The following is a 24,452-nucleotide window of genomic DNA, read 5'->3' as shown; positions in this document are numbered from 1 at the left end:
CATGGCCTCAGTCTCCTCACCATGATATCACCATAAAATTAAGTAGCAAATTGAAATTCTCATCATTAGTGGGGTTTCACTGATAAAGAAGTTGTAAGGCAGGAGAAGCAGAGCCAAAGGCTGTGCACTGAGATGCCTCACAAGAAAGCAGCTCTGGGCAGCACAGGATGTCTGAGCTTGGCTCCATCAGGTGTTCCTGTATGGGCAGAGGTCAGCTATCAGCACTGCACAGTCTGTACACTGTGTGCTGCCTTATCAATACCACTCTCTACAGACAATTAAGAGGGCACTGTCACTCACATCCCAGAGGCTAAGCACATCCCTCCTGGCAGTGAAAGGAAGTCTGGAATGATTCTCCAGTGGGTTTATAAAAAAAAGCAACAAAACAGAAGGAAAAAAAAAAAAGCCAACTAACTAAATAACCCCTACCCCGAACTGCAGAAGGGAACAAATTCTTAATTTCTGCATTTTAAACCTGTCTCATTATTGGGTGGACAACCCTCCTCTGTCCATCCTGCCTTCTGCACTGCCAACAGAATACAACTTGTATGTGATTCAGCCTTAAGAGAACATTCTCATTCTAGACTTGTACTCAGCTGAAAAGTTTCAGAGATGTTGTAAGACTCAATACAAAAAAACAACTGTCCTTGGTCTCCCAGATAACAAGGCTTTTTTTAGTGTTTAAAATAACCAATACGCATTCCATGCATATTTAAACACATCTTTGTATTATTCCTTTATGAAGACAACTTTGGCCCTCACAAAAGAGGCTGTTCATGGTCTTAGGTAATGCAGAGTATATTAATTGGTCAATACCTCACACTTATTTTGGAATGCTAATTCAGAAAGAGCCCAGCTCTCACTGCACCGATTGTCACTTGCTGACTCTTTAGAGGGGTGGCAGTGAATTAGGAACACAGCAGCACATTTGTGAGGTGAATTTCAAGCATGCTTGGGGGTCACCGTATGGCTGAGTGCCCCTGAACCACCAAAGCTGATGGGTTGAGATTTAATCACCCAGGTTAGGTGGTAGGTGTCACTGGCAGCTTGGGATGAGCTTTTAACTTTGGATGGCGTAAAAGAGTTCAAAAATTAAGTACATACTCCAAGCCAATAGCCACCACCAAGCCTCCGCCAGGAATGAAGAAACTCTTATTCTCTGCTTGCGCAGCTCATATCAAAGTTAGCCCTTTAATTCATGATATTAAAGAGTCCATGCTCCATACAAATTCGGGACACCACCTGCCTGCAGAAAATACAAGCAGGCTGTTTAAACAAATGGAAGGAGCCATGAAGCACCAGCCTCCCCATGAAGCTGGGGTTGGAACAGAGCAGCTCAAAGCAGCCGAGGATTTGCATGGATGCCCCTGCAGCCCTCCTTGGTGCTCTCCCGCAGGCATTGCCGAGGCTGTGCCCTGGGACACGCCGCAGGAGGGCTGAGCAGGGCAAGCCCAGCCCGGCTCCAGCTCCAGCACCACCCCTGCGGTACGAGCAGCCGGAGGGCAGAGCGGTGCCTCTGAAGCTGAGATTGCCCAAGGAGCCCGGGGCTACAGCACGGAATGGGGCAGCCTGGGGCTCCTCTGGGTGCTGGCTGGCACTGTTTCTCAGGGCCACAGAGCCTGCTGATTGCCTGCACTGCCCTTGGGACGGCAGGCTGACTCAGCAGGCTCGGGGTGCTCGGGGCTCAGAGCAGCCCGTGGGAAAGTGAATGGCTTTACTACACCTCCAGAGCTCTCTTCAGCACAGCCTGGTCTGCAGCCCCACCCCTTCGCTTCCCGGCAGGATTCTCCGAACTAGGGTTAGTCAAATTCTCTTGCTATCCTGAGCAGTTTAAATACATCAATTTGCCAGACTTTGTCCCAGTAAAGCCAGCAGCGACATACTGTGACTTGCAATGTTACCTCCCTTATGCTGCCTTAAGGCACCCTTACCTTGCCTTGCTTCTTCCTCAAAATGAAACTTGGTTAAATCAACACAAAATTAAACACAGACAACCAGAAAGACCCTTTCTTCCTTTATACACTTTCCACTAACAACAGACAAGTATTTTTGATGACTGACTGAGTTGGGCAATCACATACAATTCCACAAAGGATCTCTTTCAGGTTTTATTTCTGTGCTTCTTTCTTACACAAACAGATGCACCGGAACAGAGAAAAGCTCCCATTGCCCACAGCCAAGCCCTGCTTGCCCGGCACTCGCCCCACGGTGAGCACCATCCCCGGGCTCAGGTGAGCACTTTGGGCACTGCCACCTCTGCTCGGCTGACACATCCTTGCTCACCACATGAAACCTCACTGCTGACCCCAGCCCTTATTTCCTGCTACTCCCGCCCTGTTGCAATGGCATTGCCAGCAAGAGCTTTAAATAACAGCCTGGGGTACAAGAAGAGTGACTAACTCTTTACATTTCCAGTCACACACGGTGATCTCCCAACAGCAACAGCACTGACAAGCCCTTCCTGCAATACTCTATTTAGCAGAGGTTTTTTCTGCGGAAAGATGCTCGTAATCATATCTTAGAGCAATTAGAAACACAAATTGTTTTTGCCTTTCTCCTCCCAGGCACTGGCTGGCTGTGCCCTTGAAGTACAGGTAGGGCCAGTGCTGCAGGGAGCAGGAAGGGCTGAGCCCCAGGGGATGAGAGCTCAGCTCAGCCTGCTGGGGCATTCAGGATTGCCCTGCAAAGGAGGGCAGAAATGGCTGGGTCAGGACCAGAGGAAACTAAGATGAACAAGAAAGGATGACTTTTAAATGGGGAAGAGCACCCCAGTGACCAGGGCAGGTGACAACCGACAATGAGAAGAAGCTGCCCTCATTGCTTTTCAGACAAGGTTTCCTGGACAGGAATTTCTCCCACCTCACAGGAGAAAGTGAGTTCCTAATGCAAGGTAAAAAGGGTCACTGTAAATTCGTCATATTTTATTGACTTAGTATTGCAGACACCCATGAGAGCACTACAATAGTCTTTATGACTCTGAGAAACTTCAAAATGTTGATACTAAAATCAGCATGATCTCTCAGCTAAAAAATATACTTCCAGTTTTATTAAAAACTAAAAACCCAGTGATTTGCTCACATTCATATAATTCAAAGGAACAGTCCTTCTCAGGCACTTCCCTAAGCTCAGGAGTTTATACTAGCAAGCAAAATGAGTGTTGTAGGTTGAAGTAACTCTTTGATCTGGTAAATAAATCCATAGTAAATTCAGGTTCAATTATAGTATTTAAATTTATGACATCTACAGTGCTCTAAGAAGTTAGTGACAAATGCCAGTTTCATATAGAAAACATGTATTAACCTGCACAAGCCACAAAAAAAAAAAAATCAATTGGCTTTATACAGACGTATCAAAATGTACTTTGACAGTTTTATACAGTCTTTTACATGCATTTGTCAATACATATGATTGCAGCTGTATATACTGTGCACAACTCACTATTATAAAGAAATTTCAAGTTTGATACACTGAAAAGTGAAATTTGCTTTACTGATACACCTACATGCATATTCACCAATGCAGTCATTGTTACTGCCAAAATTTCATTTGCATGCAAAATACCTCTGGTGCAAATTACCAATAACATAAGGGAGCCCATGAAATGTTAAAGACTTCAAAGGATGAGAGAAAAACTATTTGCATTTTGGGCCTGATCCAAAGCACATTAAAGTCAAGAGGAATCTTTCCATTGGCCGCAACAGATGTTCTGACTCGAGGAAGTTTTGATGCAAGTTATTGACATAACAGCAGACCAGTAAGACCACAAAATCCACTTTCTGAAGAAACCGAAAGTAAACTTTTCTAAATGCTGATTTACTGCATGGCAGCTGTCTCTCAGTTTCTCCCAGGACAATCTCTGCTGCCTCTCCTGCTGTCCACAGCACATCTCTCTCTTGGACAGCCCACATTCATTCAGTTTTTACACATACACTTTCTTCTCCCTTGTTCACGGCTTTTAATTTCTTTCTCATTCTGCAGATACATAACTTCGCAATAATGTTAATTCCACACAAGTGACTTATGAGACAAGTCAGGACAATATAAAAACTGTCAAAATATGTTTTGATAGATCACTACCTATAGAGCATCAACTGCTTTCAGTCCTTGAAAAACTGCTAGTGGGTCTCCTAACAGATGTAAGCTGCTCTCATCTGTTTGAGAATAATCAGTTTAATCAATGTTGATTCAATGATCTCAGCTCTATTCCAATATGTTTTAGGTGCATATTTTCATATGGCATGAACATCATAATGGCTCCTACTCCAGGGCAGAAAAAAACCTATTCCCTTAAAGGACAGGAAGCACAGCTTTGTAAATGAAAACAAGTGACTGGACTTGCAACAGTGCAGGTACCACGTAGATAAATAACAGCAAGTTTATTTACATAAACTTGAATAATTTATTCTTTTTAGAAAGGAACATTTTTCCTAGCGTGACCCAAAAAGAAATGAACTAGCAAAAGGAGCATTTCTCTAGCACAAACATTATTAGCAAATGCCATATCCATTCTATGCTTTTCACCGGTAAGCAAAAACAAACCCCCTGCAATAAAACAAAAGCAAAAAAAAAAAAGTACTAGGACATAATGCACATTTTTCTTCCTCTCTATACTTCAAAATCATAAGCACTCCTCATATTTCACGGTAAAAGGTTTTATTTCTTGGTTCCCGCAGCTCAGGTAATGATATCGTAACTCAAAGGTGGTGCAAGGCTCACTATAGTTCTGACCTCGTAAACAATTTTAATATCCCTTCTCCACATCCTAACAGATATAGGACTGCACCTGAGCAGACAGTATCTCCTCAGGAGTTACTTGTTTATTCCACTTGTAAGCGAGCACATGTGCTCCCCATTAAAACCAACCTGGATGCAAAGAGAAGGCTTCTGTCGGCATAAGGGGACCATCTTTCACCAAGCTGAGATACATCTGCCAAGTACCTCAGGTGAGCAGGAGGGAATGCAAAATAAAGCCAAAACACAGCCCAGACCCACAGAGCAAGGAGTGCAGCCCCACACCTGCTGCACAGATCTACTCTGGGCTGCTCTGGCTCTGTGGAGGACTGGAACAAACAGAGAGGTTATCCAACACACCTAAAGAAGGTTCTGTTTAGCTGAAAGTAGCTGGTTAAACTGGAAAGCCTAAAGAAGGTTCTGTTTAGCTGAAAGTAGCTGGTTAAACTGGAAAGCTGAACAGCACAGCAAGAGCTCTAGCAGTCAAGAGACCTCTTCAGACTGCGAAAGTTTCTCTTGAGGGAAAGAAGTCAGGAGACAGTATCATCAAGTCTCCCTTTCTAGGTCAGACCTCAAGAGCTCCTTTTCAGCTGTCAGACAATGGTGATCCCATAACAACTGTACAAGAGCACTTGCCACAAGGGACACGGGTGGAGATGATCCCAGTCAGCCAATTCCCAGCTCCACAGGAGGATAACCTGTAGTTAAACCACGCTACTGGATGTCTAACTTATTCTGAAAATCCTCTGGTACTGAGATTCCCCTACATCCCTGGGCAATCTGCACTGGCAGTACAGATCTCAGTAATTATAATTTTTTTCCTTGGGTCTAGCCAAACCTTTTGGTTTTGCAATTTAAGTCCATTATTTCTTGCCCTGTTTATCAGCTTCATGTTTACAGCCAACTTCTGCACACCTCTGGCTAAAGAAGAAATGTGAGAGACATTTCAAGATATCTTCAACTTTAAGCAAGGCCGACCTTTGAACTCCTAAAAGTGAACTGGACAGTAAGCCCTAACATCGGCAGAAGGGATGCCTTAGTGTTTTAAGCCTGCTAAGGGCTACAAATCCATCAAACAAGCTCTGGACTACTTAGAAAGCCACTGTGTAGTGTTTCAATTATTTCCTTCTGGAGTAAGGCCAAAATAAGCTTGTTGATGTGAATAGGTAAAATAGAATCTATTACTTTCTGAAAAAATCTCTTTGAGAAACAAATTGAGAAGTACTCTCAAAAATTTATTTCTCTTTACCTTACCAGGAGGACTTCTTTGTTATTGAAGATCTGCCTTCCAAACTCACGGTGCTGAGCTCAGTGCAGCAAACAATTTATTTTGAGAAATCACAGACAGACTGAACGAAAATACAGGAATCACAACCTAATACAGAAAGGTCAAATCAGCACTGGGCCCTCTTGATAGTATCTCTACAGAGCATCACTAGTGATTAATACACTTGAACTTATGTCATACTTCTGGCTCTTCAAAAGGCTATTACATAAAAAACAGCAAGAAAGAAACACCTGGCAGAGGACAGGGGTTCTTTTCCAAAAATAGTAATGAGATCTAATTTTCTATTCATTGGCACAATTTATCCATAGCCTCACTATCTGGCTGACAGCTTCGCTGGACAAAATCAATCAGAGCAGTGGCACCAAGCAGGGCCAAGGCTCCAGACTGTGGAAAAACTCCTAGGAAACATTGGGAGCCTTTTCCCAATTGCTGCCAACACTCTGGCAGAGAAGAAGAGGGGCTTTCATCCTTTTAATCATAAAGAGTTGTAGGTAAATTGTCAGGGTATCACGCCTCCATGTACACGTCAGACTTTTTCATAATGGGCAAATTCTGCCCTCTTCTTTACTCTGACAACCCCTACTAACTCTGAGTGACACAGATATAGTATTTGACCTAATTGCATTTTAAAGCCCAGCTAAGGTTCTTGCACTCTTAAGCTGAGACAGACAACTTTTTTCTCTGCCCTACCCACAAGTCCCTGTGACACAATACTTCTGACACATTGCAAATTTCTGAAGAATTATTCCTTCCAAACAAGTATCTTCCTTGTTATTTAGCCAGGCTGAAGGGCAGTTCACTGTCATTTATGGCACAGGCACAGAGAGGAGTGAATAGCAATTACTCAGCATTTGTTAAAGAGAAGGCCTCACCTTTAATAATTGCACAGTCACATCTCTTTCCACAGGGTCAACCAGAACTCCGGAAAGGAGACTTGCTGATTGACACAAATATGTTTGTATTTCAAAGGGCAAACTACAAAGTCAAATAAAAGGCAATGTTTGCACAAGAGTTAACTTTGTCATTCGGCATTCTCAAAGAGCTCAACAATCCCATGGAAAAATGCCTATCCTTTGTTACAGTACATTTTTGACTCAAACTTTAATACAGGTGTATGGAGAGGTCAAATTAGCATGATTTTAGCTAGAAGGCTAGCTAAACACACAGGCACAAGAAAGAGAAGTTAGCATGATCTTTAAAGAAGCAGAGGAACATGGTGGGCAGAACTCCTGCCCCATATCCCCACAGTGAGCTGGGAGCTGCCAGAAACTCAGCACAAGTTAGAGCAGCAGGGTCTTCTGATTGCACAGACAGACAAAACAATGCCCAACCAAACAGGAAAGAGGGAGGAGGTCTCCTCTTGCACACTCTCATACCCCAATTACAGCTCATCTTGAACTAAAAAGACCTGCTCTGCACACTCAACATCTCAGCGCAGCCTAATGGGAAGGAGATGAGATAATAAGGCCACATACTGCTCTTGGGATGCACCACTCCTGTTAAGGCAAGGGCAGGTCCCTGCAGTGCTGGACCCACAGTGCCCCTCCAGCAGCCTCTGTCACAGCCAGTGCTGCTCTTCCACAGTGGACAAGGTCTCCTGCCCCTTTCTGGAGCTGGCCAGCTGCCCTCCTCAGCCACGCTGTGGCAATGCTTCCTCTCCTTCTGCTGCGAGTGATTGTAGGTGGATTCGTGTTCTCCTTTCTCCCACAAATTAAAGAATCCTAAAGCTACAAATGTGTGCTTTTACGGTGCCCACAACCCTTTGAGCTCACTTTCCCAAGCTATTGGGTGTGTTGAATTCAAGGTTACCAAGTCCATTAATTCTGGGCACATTAAAACTGGGCACCAAGAGCACATCTTCAAAGAGCCACCGAGAACTTTAAGGTGAATCAGCTAAATGGATAAAGGATCTGCACAGAGGTAGATTCAGACGAAAAGGATGGAAACAGTCTTGCAGGGAATTAGTGATGCACCTTCACTTACACATGCTGACTTCACCCCTTCAGCTGATTGCTTTCAACTTTCTTCCCCATGCAGAGAGAGGCCTTTGAACCTCAAAGCATTACAGAACCATGTACAGTATCAGCCACGTCTACATGCATTTGTTATACTCAGCATCCACTGCACTGTCATGTCCAGGTTAAATACTTGGATCCAGCATTTTAATCTTGTATGGATTTTTGGAAGTAGTCCAAGTTTGGGTCAGCCTGACAGAGCTGCACCTGGGAGTAGCAGAGGTTTCTACTGTGCCATGGGAATGACTTCAGCAACAAGCCACAAAAAAAGTTCTTTCACATTAAGTGTAACTATTGCTACTCTGAGATTAAATATTACCTGGAAATTACACTCATTAACTGCAGAGTCCTTGATTAATGAGCAGGTGGAGTGTGCACAGGGACCTGGTCCTCATTTCAGCTGTCTTATTAGCTCTACCCTGGACACTGCTGATCACCACAAAAATAAATGAGGAAATCCAAGTACTAATTATGAGTGGACAAAATGTGTCAACTCAATAACTGTGTTAGGGTACTTCAGAGATTAGGGGCAGGCTGGCAGATGTGCAAGATGCAAATACTGAAGTCACTAAAAAGAAACAGCAACAGAACTTTGCTAGCTTCTGGTATCGCCGGTTAGTGAGACGGCAGAAACCTCTCAACAAACAGTCTCCATTTCAGAAGAGCTCCAGAGCCATTTTGATAACTGCAATCATTTGTTTGTTGTTTTAACCGTGATGGACAGAGGAGGAACCTCCAGTGCTCCCACTCCCAAGGCAGGGCTGTCTCTCCTCAGGGAACAGACACTGAGCACTGCCAAGGGCCCAGGGAGCAGAGGCTGGCAAAGAGAAATCAAGGGCAGCAGAGCTGCTGCTGCAGGTGTGCAGGCACACGGGCTGGGGCTCACCCGGGGCAGCAAGAACCACCTTCTGCAGTTTGTCGGCAAACACAGCTGGATCTGAGCATCTCCTGCTACACTTACCCAGCAGCCACTGCCTTTCTGTGAAACAGTAGGGACTGCCCACACACCCTCTCTTTAATTCGTGTTTACTTATCTCTTCAAAAAGCCCAAAGAAATCTTCTACACACAGCAGCTAAGTTCAACAAAACTCAAGCATCAGAAGAGGAGTTCAGCCAACTTGTGCCCTACGATTGATCTCCTATTTCTCCCTCCACTTTCCCTCTAATCCTGTTTATAATTACACAAGCTGTCTGATCTTCCCAAAGCTATCAGTTCCCTCAAATCCATTTTCAAATTGCCATCCTTGAAAGAGCCTGGGCCCGGGATCAAGCAGTCTCAGCTTGACGCACCCCGTGCCACTGTTGATGGCTCCCCTGAAATGCAGGGGTGCAGCTGGCCAGAGCCCGAGCAAGGGTTGCCAAGACCCAGCCCCAGCAGAGATCAGGCCAGGAGAAGGTATTGATCCGCTCCTTTTAACATGCTAATTTGCCCAGTGTCTGCTTCAGTCATTGCCAGGCTGGACACTTCAAAAGGAAACTGTTTTCAAAGCAGCGATGTCTTTTTCAGCAGCATTAAAACTTAAACTGAAAACAAATGAATTCAAGCCCCAAGTTCACAGGAGCACTCGTAGGTATTCTTCAGCTCCCCAGACGGAGATGTTTGATGTATGGAAAGACAGACTTGTTAATTAGGGTTATTAAAATGTGGCCTGGCAAAAACCCTCTGGGACTTAAAATAAGAAAGTCCACGCCCTTTAAGTGCACACTTTAATATAAAGATAGCCTGTGCTTGTATCAAAAATATTCAGCCGTAACCTCTGGAAGTGTTCCATTGATTTCCCCACACACGCACTTCTTAGGAGAAGAATAAAATGTTTTTAAAATTAAATTTCTGTAATTCAATTTTTCTAATTCAGCATCAACGCTGGAGAACATTTTGGCCTTTCTTAGCATTGATAATGGGGCAAATAAAGGCAATTGTTCAATCCCTTCAGACTGCTGAGAACACACAGTGAAGGCCAGACAAAACCCTCGGTGTGACAGAGACCTTATTAAAGTATTTCAGGCAGCAGCAGCGTTATTGACTCGCCTTTGCTACCGACACACGGCTTTCAATCACGGGCTAAATACAGAGTGAGGAATGGATACAATGGCAGGCTTTAATTAACGATCTGGGCAAGTACTGAAATATGTTACACACACAACTTTTGCAGGCAGAACAGAAATCAATCGAGTGTTTCATGTCCGTGTTTGTTGCTCGCATGATGCTCCTAGGAAAACCTGAGAGGAACAGTGAAAACCAGGAGTGCTCTCCAAGCTAAGGGAGATAACGAGCTGTAGCTCTGACCCACAGCATATTACCCTGCTTTCAAAGAGTAAAGAGCCAAAAACTTGAATTTCCCTTGAAATATGTCTTTATTTGCAAATGCAAGAAGAGCTTCAGTCACCAAGCTCAGCCTGCTCCATGCCCTCTGGACCCTGGCTGGGGCAGCCACAAGCCACAGAGCCCAGTGCTGGCCACACCAGCTGCCCCTCCACACTCACCTGCCCTGGCACAGGAGGGAATTCGGGATGCTGCTGACCTCCAGACCCTGGCTGCAGGGAACAAAAAGCTGTGGGAGAGAATAGGCAAACCGGGAGAACTGACTGTCAACCTGACATTTGCTCTGGAGCAGGCAGCAGCATCACAGCAAATTCATTCACAGAAACAAGGCATGAGGAGATAACACCAGAAAACACAAGCAAAATGGAACTTGCTTCCTTGCCACTAAATTGTCAGCTTTATGGGACTTCATGCTGAACAGTATGAAAAAAAAAAAATCCAATTTGCTTTGAAGCACATTAGTCTAACATCCTAATTATTGTTTACATTGCCATTTGCCTTCTATTAAGAATTGAATAATTACCCAGCACTCCATAGTTTAAAAATACAAGCAAACAGGATTATCTGGGTAATTAAGACACTGTACTGCAGCTTTGTAGTGTGGCTGTACAAAGCTTTCCCATATACAAGCAGAAGCAATAGGTATTGATCGCATCAGCTCAAATAATGTTTTAAGGATGTGTAAGATGGGTCCCTCATTAGGGAAAGGTGAGCGATAACTTTGGGCAAGTGAGGAGGGCAGCAGCTGTCTGCAGCTAGGACACTCCATTCAGCCTTCAGTCTGGTCTAATCTCAGTCACAGACATCCTGTGTGCCTCTGGAAGAGCTACCCAGTGTTCCATCCCTCCACCCTCCAGCTGCTGCAGCCCAGGAGCATCCCCGTTCCTCCTCCTCCTGCCCAGGAGCCCAGCTTTGCCCAGCCTGCTGGACCTGCTGCTTCTTCACAGTGCAGCACCAGGCCCCAGTGAGCACAAAGCCTGTTTCCCAGCACACCTCCTGCAGTGGGTTTGTACAGATTAACTCAGCCTTAGTGAGGTTTAAACCCACCCATCTAAGGGAAGTATAAAAAGCAGACCAGCAAATGGAGTTTTTTTCTAGGCACCCATGACTAAATGAGCCAAAGCAAATACCAACTGTATAGCATAGCTTTTTTTTTTTTTTTGCTTTTTTTCCCCCCTCCAAACCTTAATAGCCTATCCATATTGTACTTTGAACAGCATGACCTCCCCTTCTGGGTGACTATTAGGACTAAAGCAAAGTTTTTGCACGTTCCTTTGTTGTTTTAAAGAGCCTTTCCTCCATTTAATTACGCCACCAGGTTTCACACTGCGCAGTTTACTACCCCTGTGAAATTACCTTCAAGTTAAACACTAATTGGACATCCAACAAAAACGAAAACCCCCCACAACCATGTTTTTCCTTCTGACTTCTTATAGGATGTAGCCCCAACACGATTGGGGTCCCAATTTCATACCACTGATTTATAAAGACACAAAATGAAAAACAGTCCTTTAAAGAAATACAGTACATTCATGCAGCATGTGTTCTAACTTATATCAATAAACCTTTCAACAAATCCATTCTGAACAAGCCTGTGTTTTGGGAGCATTTAATGAGCCTCAGCTTTATTTCAAGCCAAAGGCAATTTTAAGTTGAAATAAAGAAAAGTTAAAAAGAAAAGAAAGCCACTAAAACCAAAAATAAAATAAAATATGGGTTCTTGTATAATCATGAGGCTTAAGAAAGCAGAACTTTTCTCACAGATTATTTTCATTCAATAAATAAAGACAGCAGAGCATTTCTGCATGTTTGCTTACCCAAGTGCTGGGAGCTCCTTTTCACCACACTGTAACCATGGGCCAAGCCAGCCCAGACAGCAAAGGGAAAGGGCACCAGCCCAGCCTGAGCAGGTACTTGGCACAGAGCATAGGAAATGTCAAAATTCAGTGCTGCTTTCTCATGCCCCAAGCACAAACTTACAGCCCAGAGGGGATCCCAGCTCCTGAACCTCATCATTCCCCCCAGCTGAGGACAGAGGAGCTTGGTGATCACTGGGGAACATCTGCAGGAGGTGACACCCCAGGGCTTGCACCCCTCCAGGCACGAGAAGAGGTTCCACACCCAGCCATGGTTCCACAGAGGTGCTCAGGGTCTGAGCACAGCACTGTCCCTCACACCAGCTGGGAGAGAGCTGCACACTGGGCAGGAGTGACAACCAACCATGGTCAAGCCATGAGGAGCACACTGAGCAAATATTCCTGTCTCTTAAACAAAGAGATCAAAAAAATCAAAACAGAATCCATTTGCATAAAATCCAAATCTTTGAGCTCTGCATAAACAGAAGGAGATTTTGGCTGGCGTTTCCAAAGGAAGCTCTTATCTCCTTTGTGAAATGGGGAAATGGGTGTGCTACTTTGCATGAGGGTGTATACAAAAGATGTAAATGAGGAATTTGCTGCATGCAAAAGGCAAAGCGGCCGACAGCTGCCAATCCCCATTCACAGGGAGAGCTTCCCTAGTCTCTAGCAGGAGGAAGGAGAAGGGAACCAACATGTTTGCTTCCCAGGGAGGTGAAGCAGGCTCTGAATATTCATAAAATGGCCATTTAGTCATGGGAGTGTTAATTGTCTCTGATTCACAAAACTGGGTGACCTCACCTGCTCCCTCCAACATATGAAAAGGATGTGGCATAATGGGACGAAACCAGATAAGATATTTATCTCACAAGTTTGGGGGGCTTTTTGATGCAGTCTCCAAAGACCTTAGTGTACTGCTGAGCATTTCTTTAATCACGTCTCACAAGCACAATAAAGACCAAGCTCAGTGGAGCATATTATTAGACAGATAATAACCCTTACCCAGCCAAGATCTAAATACTGAACTTATCACACACTGGATGAGCTGTCTGGAAAGTTTTTGGTTTTTTTTTTTTTTGGTCTTTTTTTAAACCCTAAAAGAACAAACAAAACCCAGAAGATGGGCTGAAAGTCCCACAAAAGACTACCCAGACCTACCATGAAATTCATACCACCACAACAGCTCATCTGGCTTTGATTCTGGGGACTGTGCTTTTTACCAGTAACACACAAAATAAGGACCAGATATTGCTCCCCCGTGTACTAGCAGAAGCTTTGTCAGAAATTCAAAAGAAAGCAAACTACAGCTTTTCTCCAAGCAGTACATGAAGGGACAATTGCTTGACAACTTGACTTCTGAGGAGGCCAGGCAGGAGAAAAGCAATAGAGCTCCTGTAATGACATTTAAATGCGGATTTTGAAATGCACCAGGTGGCACAAGAAACTCACAGAGGGAGTAACCCTTGGAAGATCTATTGAGCTACTTGAGAACATAACATAACCAAATCAGCAGAGAAAGGAACCAACTAAATTTGGTTCAGACAGACTGTGTTTCAGTATCACTCCCAGGCCCCGCCTGTAGCTTCCATCTTCTCAGCTCTTTTTCAAACGTAACATGTTGAGTCTGTGCATTTTTTCCCCTGCCAAAAATAATCAACCTGAAAAAAAATCCTTCTGAAATCTCAAATCTGCACAGTCTTAGTCACCCTTCTGATCACCCTTTTGTGCAGCCAGACTGTACATCAGTGCTATTCTGACAAAAAAGTTATCTGTGACTAAAATGGGAAAGTACACACAAATTACTTTACTTCCCCACCCCTAAAATACCCACCATCCAAAACCCTTATCACAGAAAAACATATAATTAGACTGTATCCTTCTGATGTAAACTGAACTGCTGCTTTCAATGATCACAGTCAGTCTTCAAAGCCTCCGAGATAAAAAGAATCTTATCATACAAATTATTACTTCTTAGGGATGCTCTTATCAAAGTTCGAAGGAAAATTCTAAAAACAGCAGTGATATGAAACCAGGACTAAGCCATATTTTAAATGACACTGGATTTTCTGCCAATTGGCCAATTCACAACTCAGAAAAAGCAAGTGTAGATGAAGACAAAGCTGTTGGCTCTCATAACCTTTACAGTATCACAGTAAAAATCTCAACTGTCTCACATATTTATACTAAATGGCAGGTCTAAAATTGAGATTTGTAATTTCACAGCATCAAAATCATCACAGATGGCTACAGTCTATTGCTTCTTTAATCTGTCTTTTCTCCCTTCCTGCTTATTTTCCCCCTCCTCCTTTGAGTTAGAAAGATATGAGTTTTATCATAAGGAAATCATGACTAAATCCAAACCACATTTTATTAATGTGTAACAAAACAATTTACATAACAATGATGTGTACAAGTGAAGTTTAAAATTACTTTATGTCTCAGCTTTGCCCTAAAGCACTAATTGCCTTAGCCTTGAGATGTGCCACTATTTGGGACAGTCATCTTCCATCAACAATATTCCACATTTATGCTCTTCTAAATGGAGAGCTACTAACACAGAACATTTGAGATAGAATAAACAGTAATAGAAATAACAAATTGCAATTTTTTTTGGCATCAAATTCACAGCTGCAAGTTTCATCTGCAAGCAAAGGGTCAGAGCTCACCTAAAATTTCTACTGATCAAGACCAATTTTGCAGAACCACTGTTGTGCCACACCTGTGAAGCTTCCCAAATAAATAGGCATTAAGTACTTAGCTCCTTTTCCTTCCTGCCCCGGGTTTTTGCATATACACACACACACACTTATGGATGTTCAGTAAGACAATCATCATCAATAAAGTCAGCTGGGAAAAAAGTAGCAGTCAGAGAAAGGACAATTTTTTGTCATCATATTCAAACACCTCCATACCACTGACACAATCTTTTAAAAATCCCATTTGAGGTCAGAAAGTCATTAACTCCCACTAAGAGAATGACTTTAAATCAGAAAAGGCTTTCCATTACACTTCCCACACACATATCAGAAATTAGGCAGAATAATCTCAAGGAAAACTTATTATTTCAAAATTGGGAAGGTGAGCGAACTTGAAGCAGCTTGCAGGAGAAACAAGGGAGCAGGTCCCAGGAGAGGACAGGGAGCTCCAACATCAACTGTGCCTCTCCCAACAAGTGCAAAGCCCCAGTCCACTGCCCCAAACTATTCCTGCCCACTGAGCTTTTGTCAAACATTTAAGATCTTAATCAATCCCAACTCTGACCCTAGGATCACAGGGGAAGATGGATGAGGAAACCGACAACCTCTGACCTTCCCTTGTATTTGTCCTGCCACAGTCAACCTATTGAAAAACAATTGAGGTGGAACCTGCTCACAAGCTCCAGTCCCAGACCAGCATCCTTTCCCAGCCTTTCCCAAACTCAGTCTCTTCCCCTGCCCCCAGTCCTCTATACCAAAACCACAGGAATCCTCCTCACTTCATCCCCCTCCTCCCTTCCAAAAACTTGTCAGAGCAGAACATTTGCTAAACGATAAAGTAGAGAGGGGAAAGCAAAGAGGAAACCTCATTCAGTGGTGTCAAAGACCAAACTGCTTTAACAGCCTCACTGGAAACCAGAGAGAAGCTGCACAGTTCTGGTAAGCTTCATGAATTCATCAGGAGGAGCTTCCCAGTAAACTTTCCTGGCTGGAGAATGGCAAATGTGAGAAGAGGAAACCACAAATAACAGCTGATGAAATGGGTTTAGCACTTTCAATTACGTGCTGGCTCCAATGCTCTCGAAATGACTAGCACAGGCCAACTTCACTCTGGAGAGCCCCAGAGACAGAACATTTCTAACACCTTTGTCAATGTGGCATCACCTGATCTTCCTTTTAATTGGGAAATGGAGAATTGGGTTTCCTGAGCCCAAATGTCCCTAGATGCAGCTGAGAGCCTTTAGCTATGCTGACAGTCATCTCCAAGGTCTAGTCCAATGCTACAAAAATAAATTTTAAAGAGTATGCCACTACAACTGCTGCCCATCAGCAAAACCTCAAGAGATTTCCCCTGAACAACACAGGATTTGTTGGACAATTAGTTCACCTCATCTGGGCCACTGACACTGAAAAATAGATGATCTGTGTCAATCAGAGTGACCCAGTGCTGACCTAACAGGCCTTTAGGAGAAGGTGGAATCATCTCTGTGCAATAAACCAATAAATGCTTTCCCCCCTTCACTTCCTCCTCTCACACTCCAGGCTGGTAAGGCGTTGGGAAGCTTTGCTCAGAAGTTCCTGAGTTGTGAAAGAGTAAAGCATCTCTCCAGCCACCAATGGCTCCCCAGCAGCACCCAGGCAGGACCACAGCCACAGGTTCACACACTTCATGATAAACAGCTTTTCAAGTTTCCATCTCATGGGATGGAAAAACCCATGAAAACAGCCCAAGAAAAACCAGAGCATTTCACCCCAGACAGGATGCCCTGTCACTGCACAGCCCATGGCAATTTTGTTGCCACTATGCTACACTAAGCTTCCGCCAGAGAGCAAAAGCTCTGGAAATTAAACTGAAGTTCACACGTAAAGTTCTTTCCTACCTAAGTTTAATTTCAATGCATAATAATGAACTTCATATTGACTGTAAATTACCATTTAAAAGAAATCAAGTAGGACATTCAAAAGACACCATTCTCTTAAGAATCCATCACAAAAGCAGCCAGTTACTTGCTTTGCTAACTTGTTCTCAGTCTCAAGATGACAAAAATGCCCTGGTGAAAAACATACCAAGAAGATGTGAGGCAACTGGCTCCAAAGAACATTTTCTAAAAACATGGTTCCAAATCCCCTAAGGGGCAGAGCACCTTCCATTCAGCACCCAGCAAAATTAAGCTCACTGACCTGTGCAAGAATCCATTTAAGTTTGATCTTAATTTATGCTTACATGAGCAAGAGTTTCAAAGCAGAGGCTAAAGATATTTTATTTATAAACTCTCTTCTCTCCTCCCCTAACCTTCTACAGCTTCTTTATCCAGAGAAGGAAGGCAAAGAGAATTTAGGTATTGAAGTTTTTTCTTTTAGGCGAATCTCTCTTTTATACAAACTTTAATCCCTAATTCTGCAGCACACAGGATGGTGCGTGTGTGGGAGGGTGGGGTGGAGACTTTTAGCATTTCTAAGAGTATCCTAGCACCTCTATTATTTAACTGACAATAGAGACTCTCTGAGAAATGAAAATATTTAACAAAGGCAGCAGTGTCAAATATCAAAGGGTATTTAGTGCTAAAAATTTGCAACAAGTAAGACACCAAAGACTTCCACTTCCCAAAGTGGGAAAGTAATCCAGCTAAAACTCCTGTCCTGCCTCCCAGACTGGTTCTTAACCTACTGCATTATCTAAAGTCGCCTTTGCCAGAATTTCCTGTGCTTAACAAAGTTCTCTTGAAAGATTTATCTCTTCAAACAACGGTAGCTCAACTGCACTGTTTTGCAGTCATTCACATTTTGGTGACTATCCCGAGCCAAATCAAATTTAGGCGTCTGCTAGAAAATGTGTTTCACCTTCTGCCTATTACAGCAGTATCATTTGTTTTGCATTATATAATTCTTAGCCTTGCCACCTGGAGCTATTGGACTTGTTCATTAAACCCCTCTGTCCCACCACATCCCACAGGGCTGCTAATCACTGGCTTTACTCCATTTCCTCTCATCTCCCATTCAATTATGCATTCCACTAAGCCCCAACGAAGAGTCCAATATGGCTCATCCTACCTTGGCATTCTCCGTTGCGCTCCTCGTAGCCAGCATTGCACAAGCAGTTGCCAATGGGCACCAGCCATTCGCCATCTGCCCCACAGTACATTTTTGGCACATCCTTCTCTTCCGAGTTGTTGACACAGGAGCCACGAACCTCCACCAGAGAGGAGGTATCAGCCCCAGTAATGGTGTCTGGAAACTGCGCCAGGTTCCGAACTGTCAGCGGGCACTTCTTGTAGAACACACGGACAGAGACCAAAGCAATGCAGGCACCAACGTCCTGAAAAGCCAAATAAAACCCTTTCTTGCTCAGTGGTCCCACATCCCGTATCTCTGTGTTCAGCTTCATGATCCTGTCGCCGATGTCCACCTGGGTGAAGCTCTCATCGGCAGCAATGGTGTCGATCTTGGCAAACTGGCTCTCGCGAATGAAACGCTCCTTATCGTTGTTTGATTCGTAGTAATAAAGGTTAAAAGTCTCTTTGCAAGTTCCCATGACACCCGGCAGGCTGTTGCAGTCTCTTAGCGTGAACTTGATTTCAATGTAAACCCTCTGAGCCCCCTCTCGGGGAATCCAATCAGTTCGTAACCAATTGTTCTGGCTGGGCTCCATCACGTTGCACACTTGATAGGTGCGGATCGGAGTGTTCTTCTCATCCATGATGCTCACTTCCTCCCACTGCAGGGAGGGAAAGGGGGAGAAAAACACATCAGTGTTAAAAGGAACAACAGAGCTCCACAACAAACAATATGCACTTGTTCCATTATCGGGAAACAAACAACCAACCAAACCAGCAGACCAAGCCATAGCCAGGACCTCATCTACTTGGACATTAAAGGAAGCATCTGCTCAGGAGAAACAAATTCCAAATCCCCTCATGCCCCGAGGAGCAAGCATGTGTTTCAAGAGCCCTCTGAACCAATCCAAGAACGCTCCATCGGCTGACTAGCTTTATTTGCACTGCAGTTCAGCCCCCAGGAGCCTGCCTAGAGCAGGGCTGCATGCAGGACTTCACAGACTCAGAGGAGCACTGACCTGCAGAGTTTCCTCTGCAGCAGATTCCTCGTGGACCCTGCCTTGCACACGGGAATATCCAACAGGTGACACAGCGGGACAGTCACACAGAGAGAGTGACATCCACATTTTGGGTTTCACTACCACTTATTTTAAATATATCTTCTTGTTTCTCTAAGCTGCCAACTACTTTCCTGGGCTACCAATATCCCAGACAGACTCAGCAAAGTCTTTACTTTGGAGCTGAGCAGAAACAGCTGTCTACAGAGAACTGGGTCCTTGACTTGGGTAGCTCTTAGAGAGGGAAAAACAGGTAAGGAGACAACATCATCAGTCTACCAGCAACACCACCATAACTTTGTTATCCAAACAGAGTTTCTTACTAGTGGGAAGGTAAAAAAAGAACTAATACTACACATCATTTTTCCGGAGGAAATTTCAGGAAACAGCTAAATTCGTATTATCAAAATCCTAAAAAGGTTAGCATGGAGGGAAAGTGCTGAAAGATCAGGATAGCAGCATTCTTCAAAATTGTAACACCCCTCAAATCAAGTTCAGGCATCTTCAGAAGTGCCAAACAGGCAACATGATTATGAAACAACAACAACACAAGTAATCCAAGGCGGGTATGGAAGGAGGAGATGCAGAAGATCAGCATAATGAACTTAGACAAGGAAAGCACACATACCCAACAGTTCTGAAAAAAACTGGTTGAAGTATTATCATAGACAGAAGAAAGTTTCACAATGCTCTACTGGCAGAGAGAGAAGGGAAAGTAGATGCATTAGGGAAATAAATCTTTCCAGAAAAAAAAACGGCAAAACCATAGCACTTCAATTTGTATTATACAATTTATATTTCTCTAAAAAAATATTAGATAATGATATGCTGACTAGGTTTGCAGGCAATACAATGAAGCATAAAAAATTATGCTTAGAAAACAGTAATAACTTTAAAGAGACTTCTCAGAAGTGCTTTTCAGAACTACTGAAGCCATGGCTTTGATAAACAGAAGCCTTCTTAACATGAAGGGGCTTCTTGTATAATATCCTGCATTCTTCTCACAAGGATTGCTCTTATGCAAGTGATTTTTACTTAAAAAGCTTCCAGCTTAGCTGAATCCGTTTATAGAATGACAGCAGTTAGCACCATGAGTCACTAGGAGCAGAAAGAATAATATTTTATTTGCTGCCTAGAGATAACTGCAAATTGAAATGAAGGAGGGGGGAAATCAATACACAGCATGTCACTCCTTTCCAGAGAAAAGGAAAAAATAAATCTTAAGAAGTCATCTATCAATGTAAAGTGTAACATGTTGTTAGTAAGAAGACAGAGTTGTTTAATTTACAGCACCACAGAGCTAGTTTACTCTTACAATATTGTCTTTATGATCCATCACTTTCCATTCTGCTTATCTTCAGATTGTCTACGCTCCCAATATTGTGTGTGGTACAAGAGAAAGGAAGAAGCAGAGGGAAATAATACTTGTTGATGGGATTTCCTTTAGTGCATTTACACAATGGAGGATGCTGCTAGAGGATTCAATAGAGAGACCGCTGAGGTCAACAGACACACAGCAACTGAATTCAGCAAGTTTTTGGATCAGGTTCTCAACACACCCGTCTGCTGACCAACACACAAACGCACAGAGCTGGGCTTCTTATTTCATCAACACACAAATACTAAACAAACCTAACTGCATCTTTCTGACAGAGCTGAAAATAACTACAGCCCAAAATTTCCAGCCGCTGTAAATGACTTATAACTCTAAGTATGTGGTCAAAGCTGTAACTTTTTGCTTTCAAGCTGAAATTAAGTTTTATAATTCAGTTCTTCCCACAGTTTAATGATGCAGATTAAAACATTCTGGGCACAAAACCTGCTTTTCGACTGTGAAATGCAAGAGTAGATCATTAATTACATTTATAATGCAATTCATTAATTCCTCCAGGGCTACTATATAGCTAGTCACTGTTAAATGACTACGTTTATCTCCAGCCCTTCTTATCCACACAACCCTCACACCTCAGGAGTAGTGTGGCACAGATCTAGAAAAAATGCCTTTTTTTAAACGGACAATAACATATACACAGGTAAAGAAAAATACTGAAGGACAAATTCTTCCCAGGCAGATAAAGGAGTTTGTTTGTGCTGCTTGAAATAAATCTGCAGCATATGAAGTTAAAGTAAATGCTTTCCAAGCACTGTGTCTCAGAGACAGACCATGTACTCTTAAATTTTTCACTACAGTCTTAAAAATAGAACACACGTATGTAGGTTCAGTGAAACGAGTCACGTCCACAATAAGAGCACACATTTTCCCTTCTCAAGCTCGCATAGTGCTTTCAGAAAAAACACGGGGGGAAAGGGGGAATCCAACAGCCATTAATAATATCCAGCTGTCCTCTGATCATTGATTCCACTGCTGACTTATTAAAACTTGTATTTCAGGTTCTGTTTTAATACACAGCGTAGATATCCCTTGGAGAGCCGTCTGAAAGAGCCAGTCTCATTAACTGACATTTCCAGGGTGCAGGATTAACAAGGAAGCCCGACTCTCACCGAGATAGAGCTGTACCTTTCCACACTGTCAAAAGATGAGGGCAATTGCCTGCAATCAGCACTGAATGTGCACCGTGGGCGCTGCCAGAGGCCTGCCAATCACCTCTCTGCTCTTTGAAAAACCGAGTTTTGGGGACAGCACAGTGTGCTCAGGCGGAGCACAAGCCAGGACTGTAGTCAAGTTCACCCAGAACAACAATGGGGGAGCAAAACAATCCCCCATTCTCTCGTGTTATGGTTATTCAGAGCTTATGCATAATGCATCACCAGCCAATGCAGCCTCGGATTCCTTCCGCTCACTGCTGTTTCCTTAGCTCTGCTTCTTCTAATTACAAGTGGGAACGCACACAAAAAAAAGTAAATTTGTAGGTTTCCTGAAGAACCCAATGCTTTGTTGTGCACAGGTCCTAGTCTTTCAGCACTTTCCTTTTTCAAATACTTTGACTTAGTTACTTTTGCTTAAGGATTCCAAGCTGCTTTTACTCCCTTAATATTAAAAGGATTTGGGATTTTTTTTTTTTTTTACATTCATGTTTAATGTGCATTGCTGGCATTTTTGCTTAAATGGTTCATATGAAGGAAAAAAAGCCTTTCTAATTGCTTATTAAAAGAAAATCCCATGAAGTACAGTCTCCTCCGAATCCCAGTAACTCCAGAGCCCAACACTCGAAGGAGTTTCCCAGAGTGGCACTGAGCACCCTGCAGGTCAGGGCACAGATGAGGGAGCAGCAAGGTACCCATCCAGTAATATAAAGCTACACCAAAAAATAAAGCTACCTTGTGCACAGCTCTCTAAGCAAAGGGACTCTAAGCCCCAGCAAAGAGCCTCTTAACATCATCGCATCACCACTGGGCAGTGCATTCGAGCAGCCTTCTCTTCAGTAAGGCAATTGTAAAAGAACACAAAAAGAAACTCCAAGGAATCCCAGTCAGACAGTGGGTGCTGCCGTTTATCTGTTCAGAAACCAAAACACACGATGTTTATACCCTGAAATAGGACAACTGTCCCATCACAACAAAAGGTCTATCGTGTGTATTGATCCCTACTCCTTCATCCAGAAATAGAACGCCAATTGCGCTGAACATCTCCCAGCCGAGACGGTCCACAGATAAAATAATAGCAGTCAAGAATGCCAATTCAGTCAGCAGATCACATTTCTTGTTGGTATTTCAGTTTTAAATAGGCATCTAAGCCCATGCCTCAACCAATCTCTTAATTCTGAAACCTCTTTTCTGCCCTTTTGGTTTCCACTTATTCCATGACAGAACTATCCAAGGGGAGTATAGAGTTTCTCCAACAAAGAGTAATTCACTTGGTAAGCCAGGGAAGAAATCTGACCTCCTCACCACAATCAACAATAATCGAGCCATTAGGACTCTCTGAAAGTTACTAATCACCCCCTTTACCCTTTTGATCAGATAGCGGTTTAAAACTTACCCCTCCTTCCAGGGGACTTGCTATCCACCCCAGCTCTCCCTGAACTGATCTGGAATCCAGCAAGGTAACTGCAGAAAGGTACAAATAAAAGAGATTAAATTCCAGCTGCCAAAAGGCAATATTAAAATAAATGGTTTACCTGAACGTTTCCATATGTGCCGAGCACGATCGCATCCACCTTCCCTTTGAAATGAAATGTTATTTCCTACCGCGCCAATATCTTAAAACACTTGGAAACTCGGAGGAAGCGCACGCTCATTGCCCGGCGCGCTGGAGCCGCTCAGGGGCGCGGAGGGGAGCGGCGGAGCGGCGGCACACCTGCGGGAGCGCCGGAGCGCCTCTCCGGAGCGCCGGCAGCGCACCGCCCGCCGCCCGGCACAGCGCGCCCGCACGCCAGCGAGGGGCTCAAAATCGCTACTTTCCGGGACCCTGGGAGCACGGCTGAGCGCCGAGAGACCCGGCAGGGGCTCCCGAGGGGACCGGCGCCCCACGCCCACACCGCGGGACGGCCGCGGGCTTCCCCCGCGGAGCCGCCGCCGGACCGTCCCGCAGAACGGGCTGAACCGGGGCCCCGGGGAACGGCGCGGAGCCGCCGAGAGCGGCCGGGAGAACCGGTTTCATGAGCCTCCCTCCGATCCGGGGCCGCCCCGGCGCCGCTCGCGGGAGCGCTGCACCTCGGCGGCCCGGCCCGGCCGGGGCAGCGGCGGCTCCGCGGGGCGACGCGCGGGTCCGGCGGCAGCCGCTCCGCTCCGCTCCGCCCCGCGACACCTGTGCCGGTTCCGCGGGCAGCCCCCGCAGCGCCGCTCGGGCAGCTCCGCGGTGCCGGACAGGCAGCGACCGAGCGGGGCAGCGCGGGGCCAGCGCCGTCCCGGCGGCGAGCGGAGCGCCGAGGCGGGCAGGGGACGGCACCGCACCGCCGCTCGCCCGGGGGCACCGAACTTCGCCCCAGGCGCCCCGCCGGGAGAACGCGCCGCCCGGCCGCCGGCGAGCCTCACCTTCGTTGGCGGGATAGACCCGGGAGCCGGTGACGGCGCCGCAGACGCCGACGAGGAGCGGGAGGAGGGCGCAGATCGGGACCCCGGCCATGCCGCCGCCGCGCTCCGGCCGCGCTATCCCAGCGGAATAACTGCCTACATGGGGCGCGCGGCGCGCGCTAGACATTGCCAAGGGGGCGGGGCCAGCCCGTCCGTCAGCCGCCGCCGCCAATCGCCGCCCGCTCCGCTCCGCGCGCCCCTCCCTGCCCCGCCCCCGCGGGCGCGCAGCACAGCGCGGGCAGCTGCGGAGCGCTCCGGCCGGGGAGCGCAGGCACGGTGCCCCGAGCGGCCGCGGGCAGCGAGCGGCCTCGGCCGGCGGGAACTCCGTGGGGGTCTCTGGCCGTAACAGTGTGCGAACTCCCTAAAATGACGGAAAAACGCGAAAAAAACAAAGTTAGGAGAGGCAGAGCGACGGGAGAGCTGCGGCCGCGCCGCGCACACGGACCTGCCCCGCGCCG

General features: G+C 45.1%; 1 protein-coding gene across 2 annotated transcripts in view; it reads right to left on the bottom strand.

The window, feature by feature from the left end:
* The window catches only part of EPHA4 (EPH receptor A4), a 104,098-nt gene extending 79,983 nt beyond the window's left edge, over positions 1-24,115 (bottom strand). The window contains exons 1-4 of one of the 2 annotated variants that reach the window (XM_085069670.1): positions 23,956-24,115; positions 22,961-23,028; positions 18,316-18,624; positions 17,961-18,225 (exon numbers count right to left, since the gene is read on the bottom strand). In XM_085069670.1, the coding sequence (XP_084925796.1) occupies positions 17,961-18,225; positions 18,316-18,624; positions 22,961-23,028; positions 23,956-24,046 (733 nt within the window). In that variant the 5' untranslated portion in view covers positions 24,047-24,115. Of the gene's footprint in view, positions 1-17,960; positions 18,625-22,960; positions 23,029-23,955 lie in introns of both variants that reach the window. The other variant, XM_085069669.1, reaches the window with a different exon arrangement.
* Positions 24,116-24,452: the final 337 nt, after the last annotated feature.

Source organism: Lichenostomus cassidix, chromosome 9 (assembly GCF_008360975.1).
Source record: "Lichenostomus cassidix isolate B80296 chromosome 9, HeHo_3.0, whole genome shotgun sequence".
In the NCBI taxonomy this organism is placed as follows: Eukaryota; Metazoa; Chordata; class Aves; order Passeriformes; family Meliphagidae; genus Lichenostomus; species Lichenostomus cassidix.
This window is presented reverse-complemented; position numbering and strand designations above follow the sequence as displayed.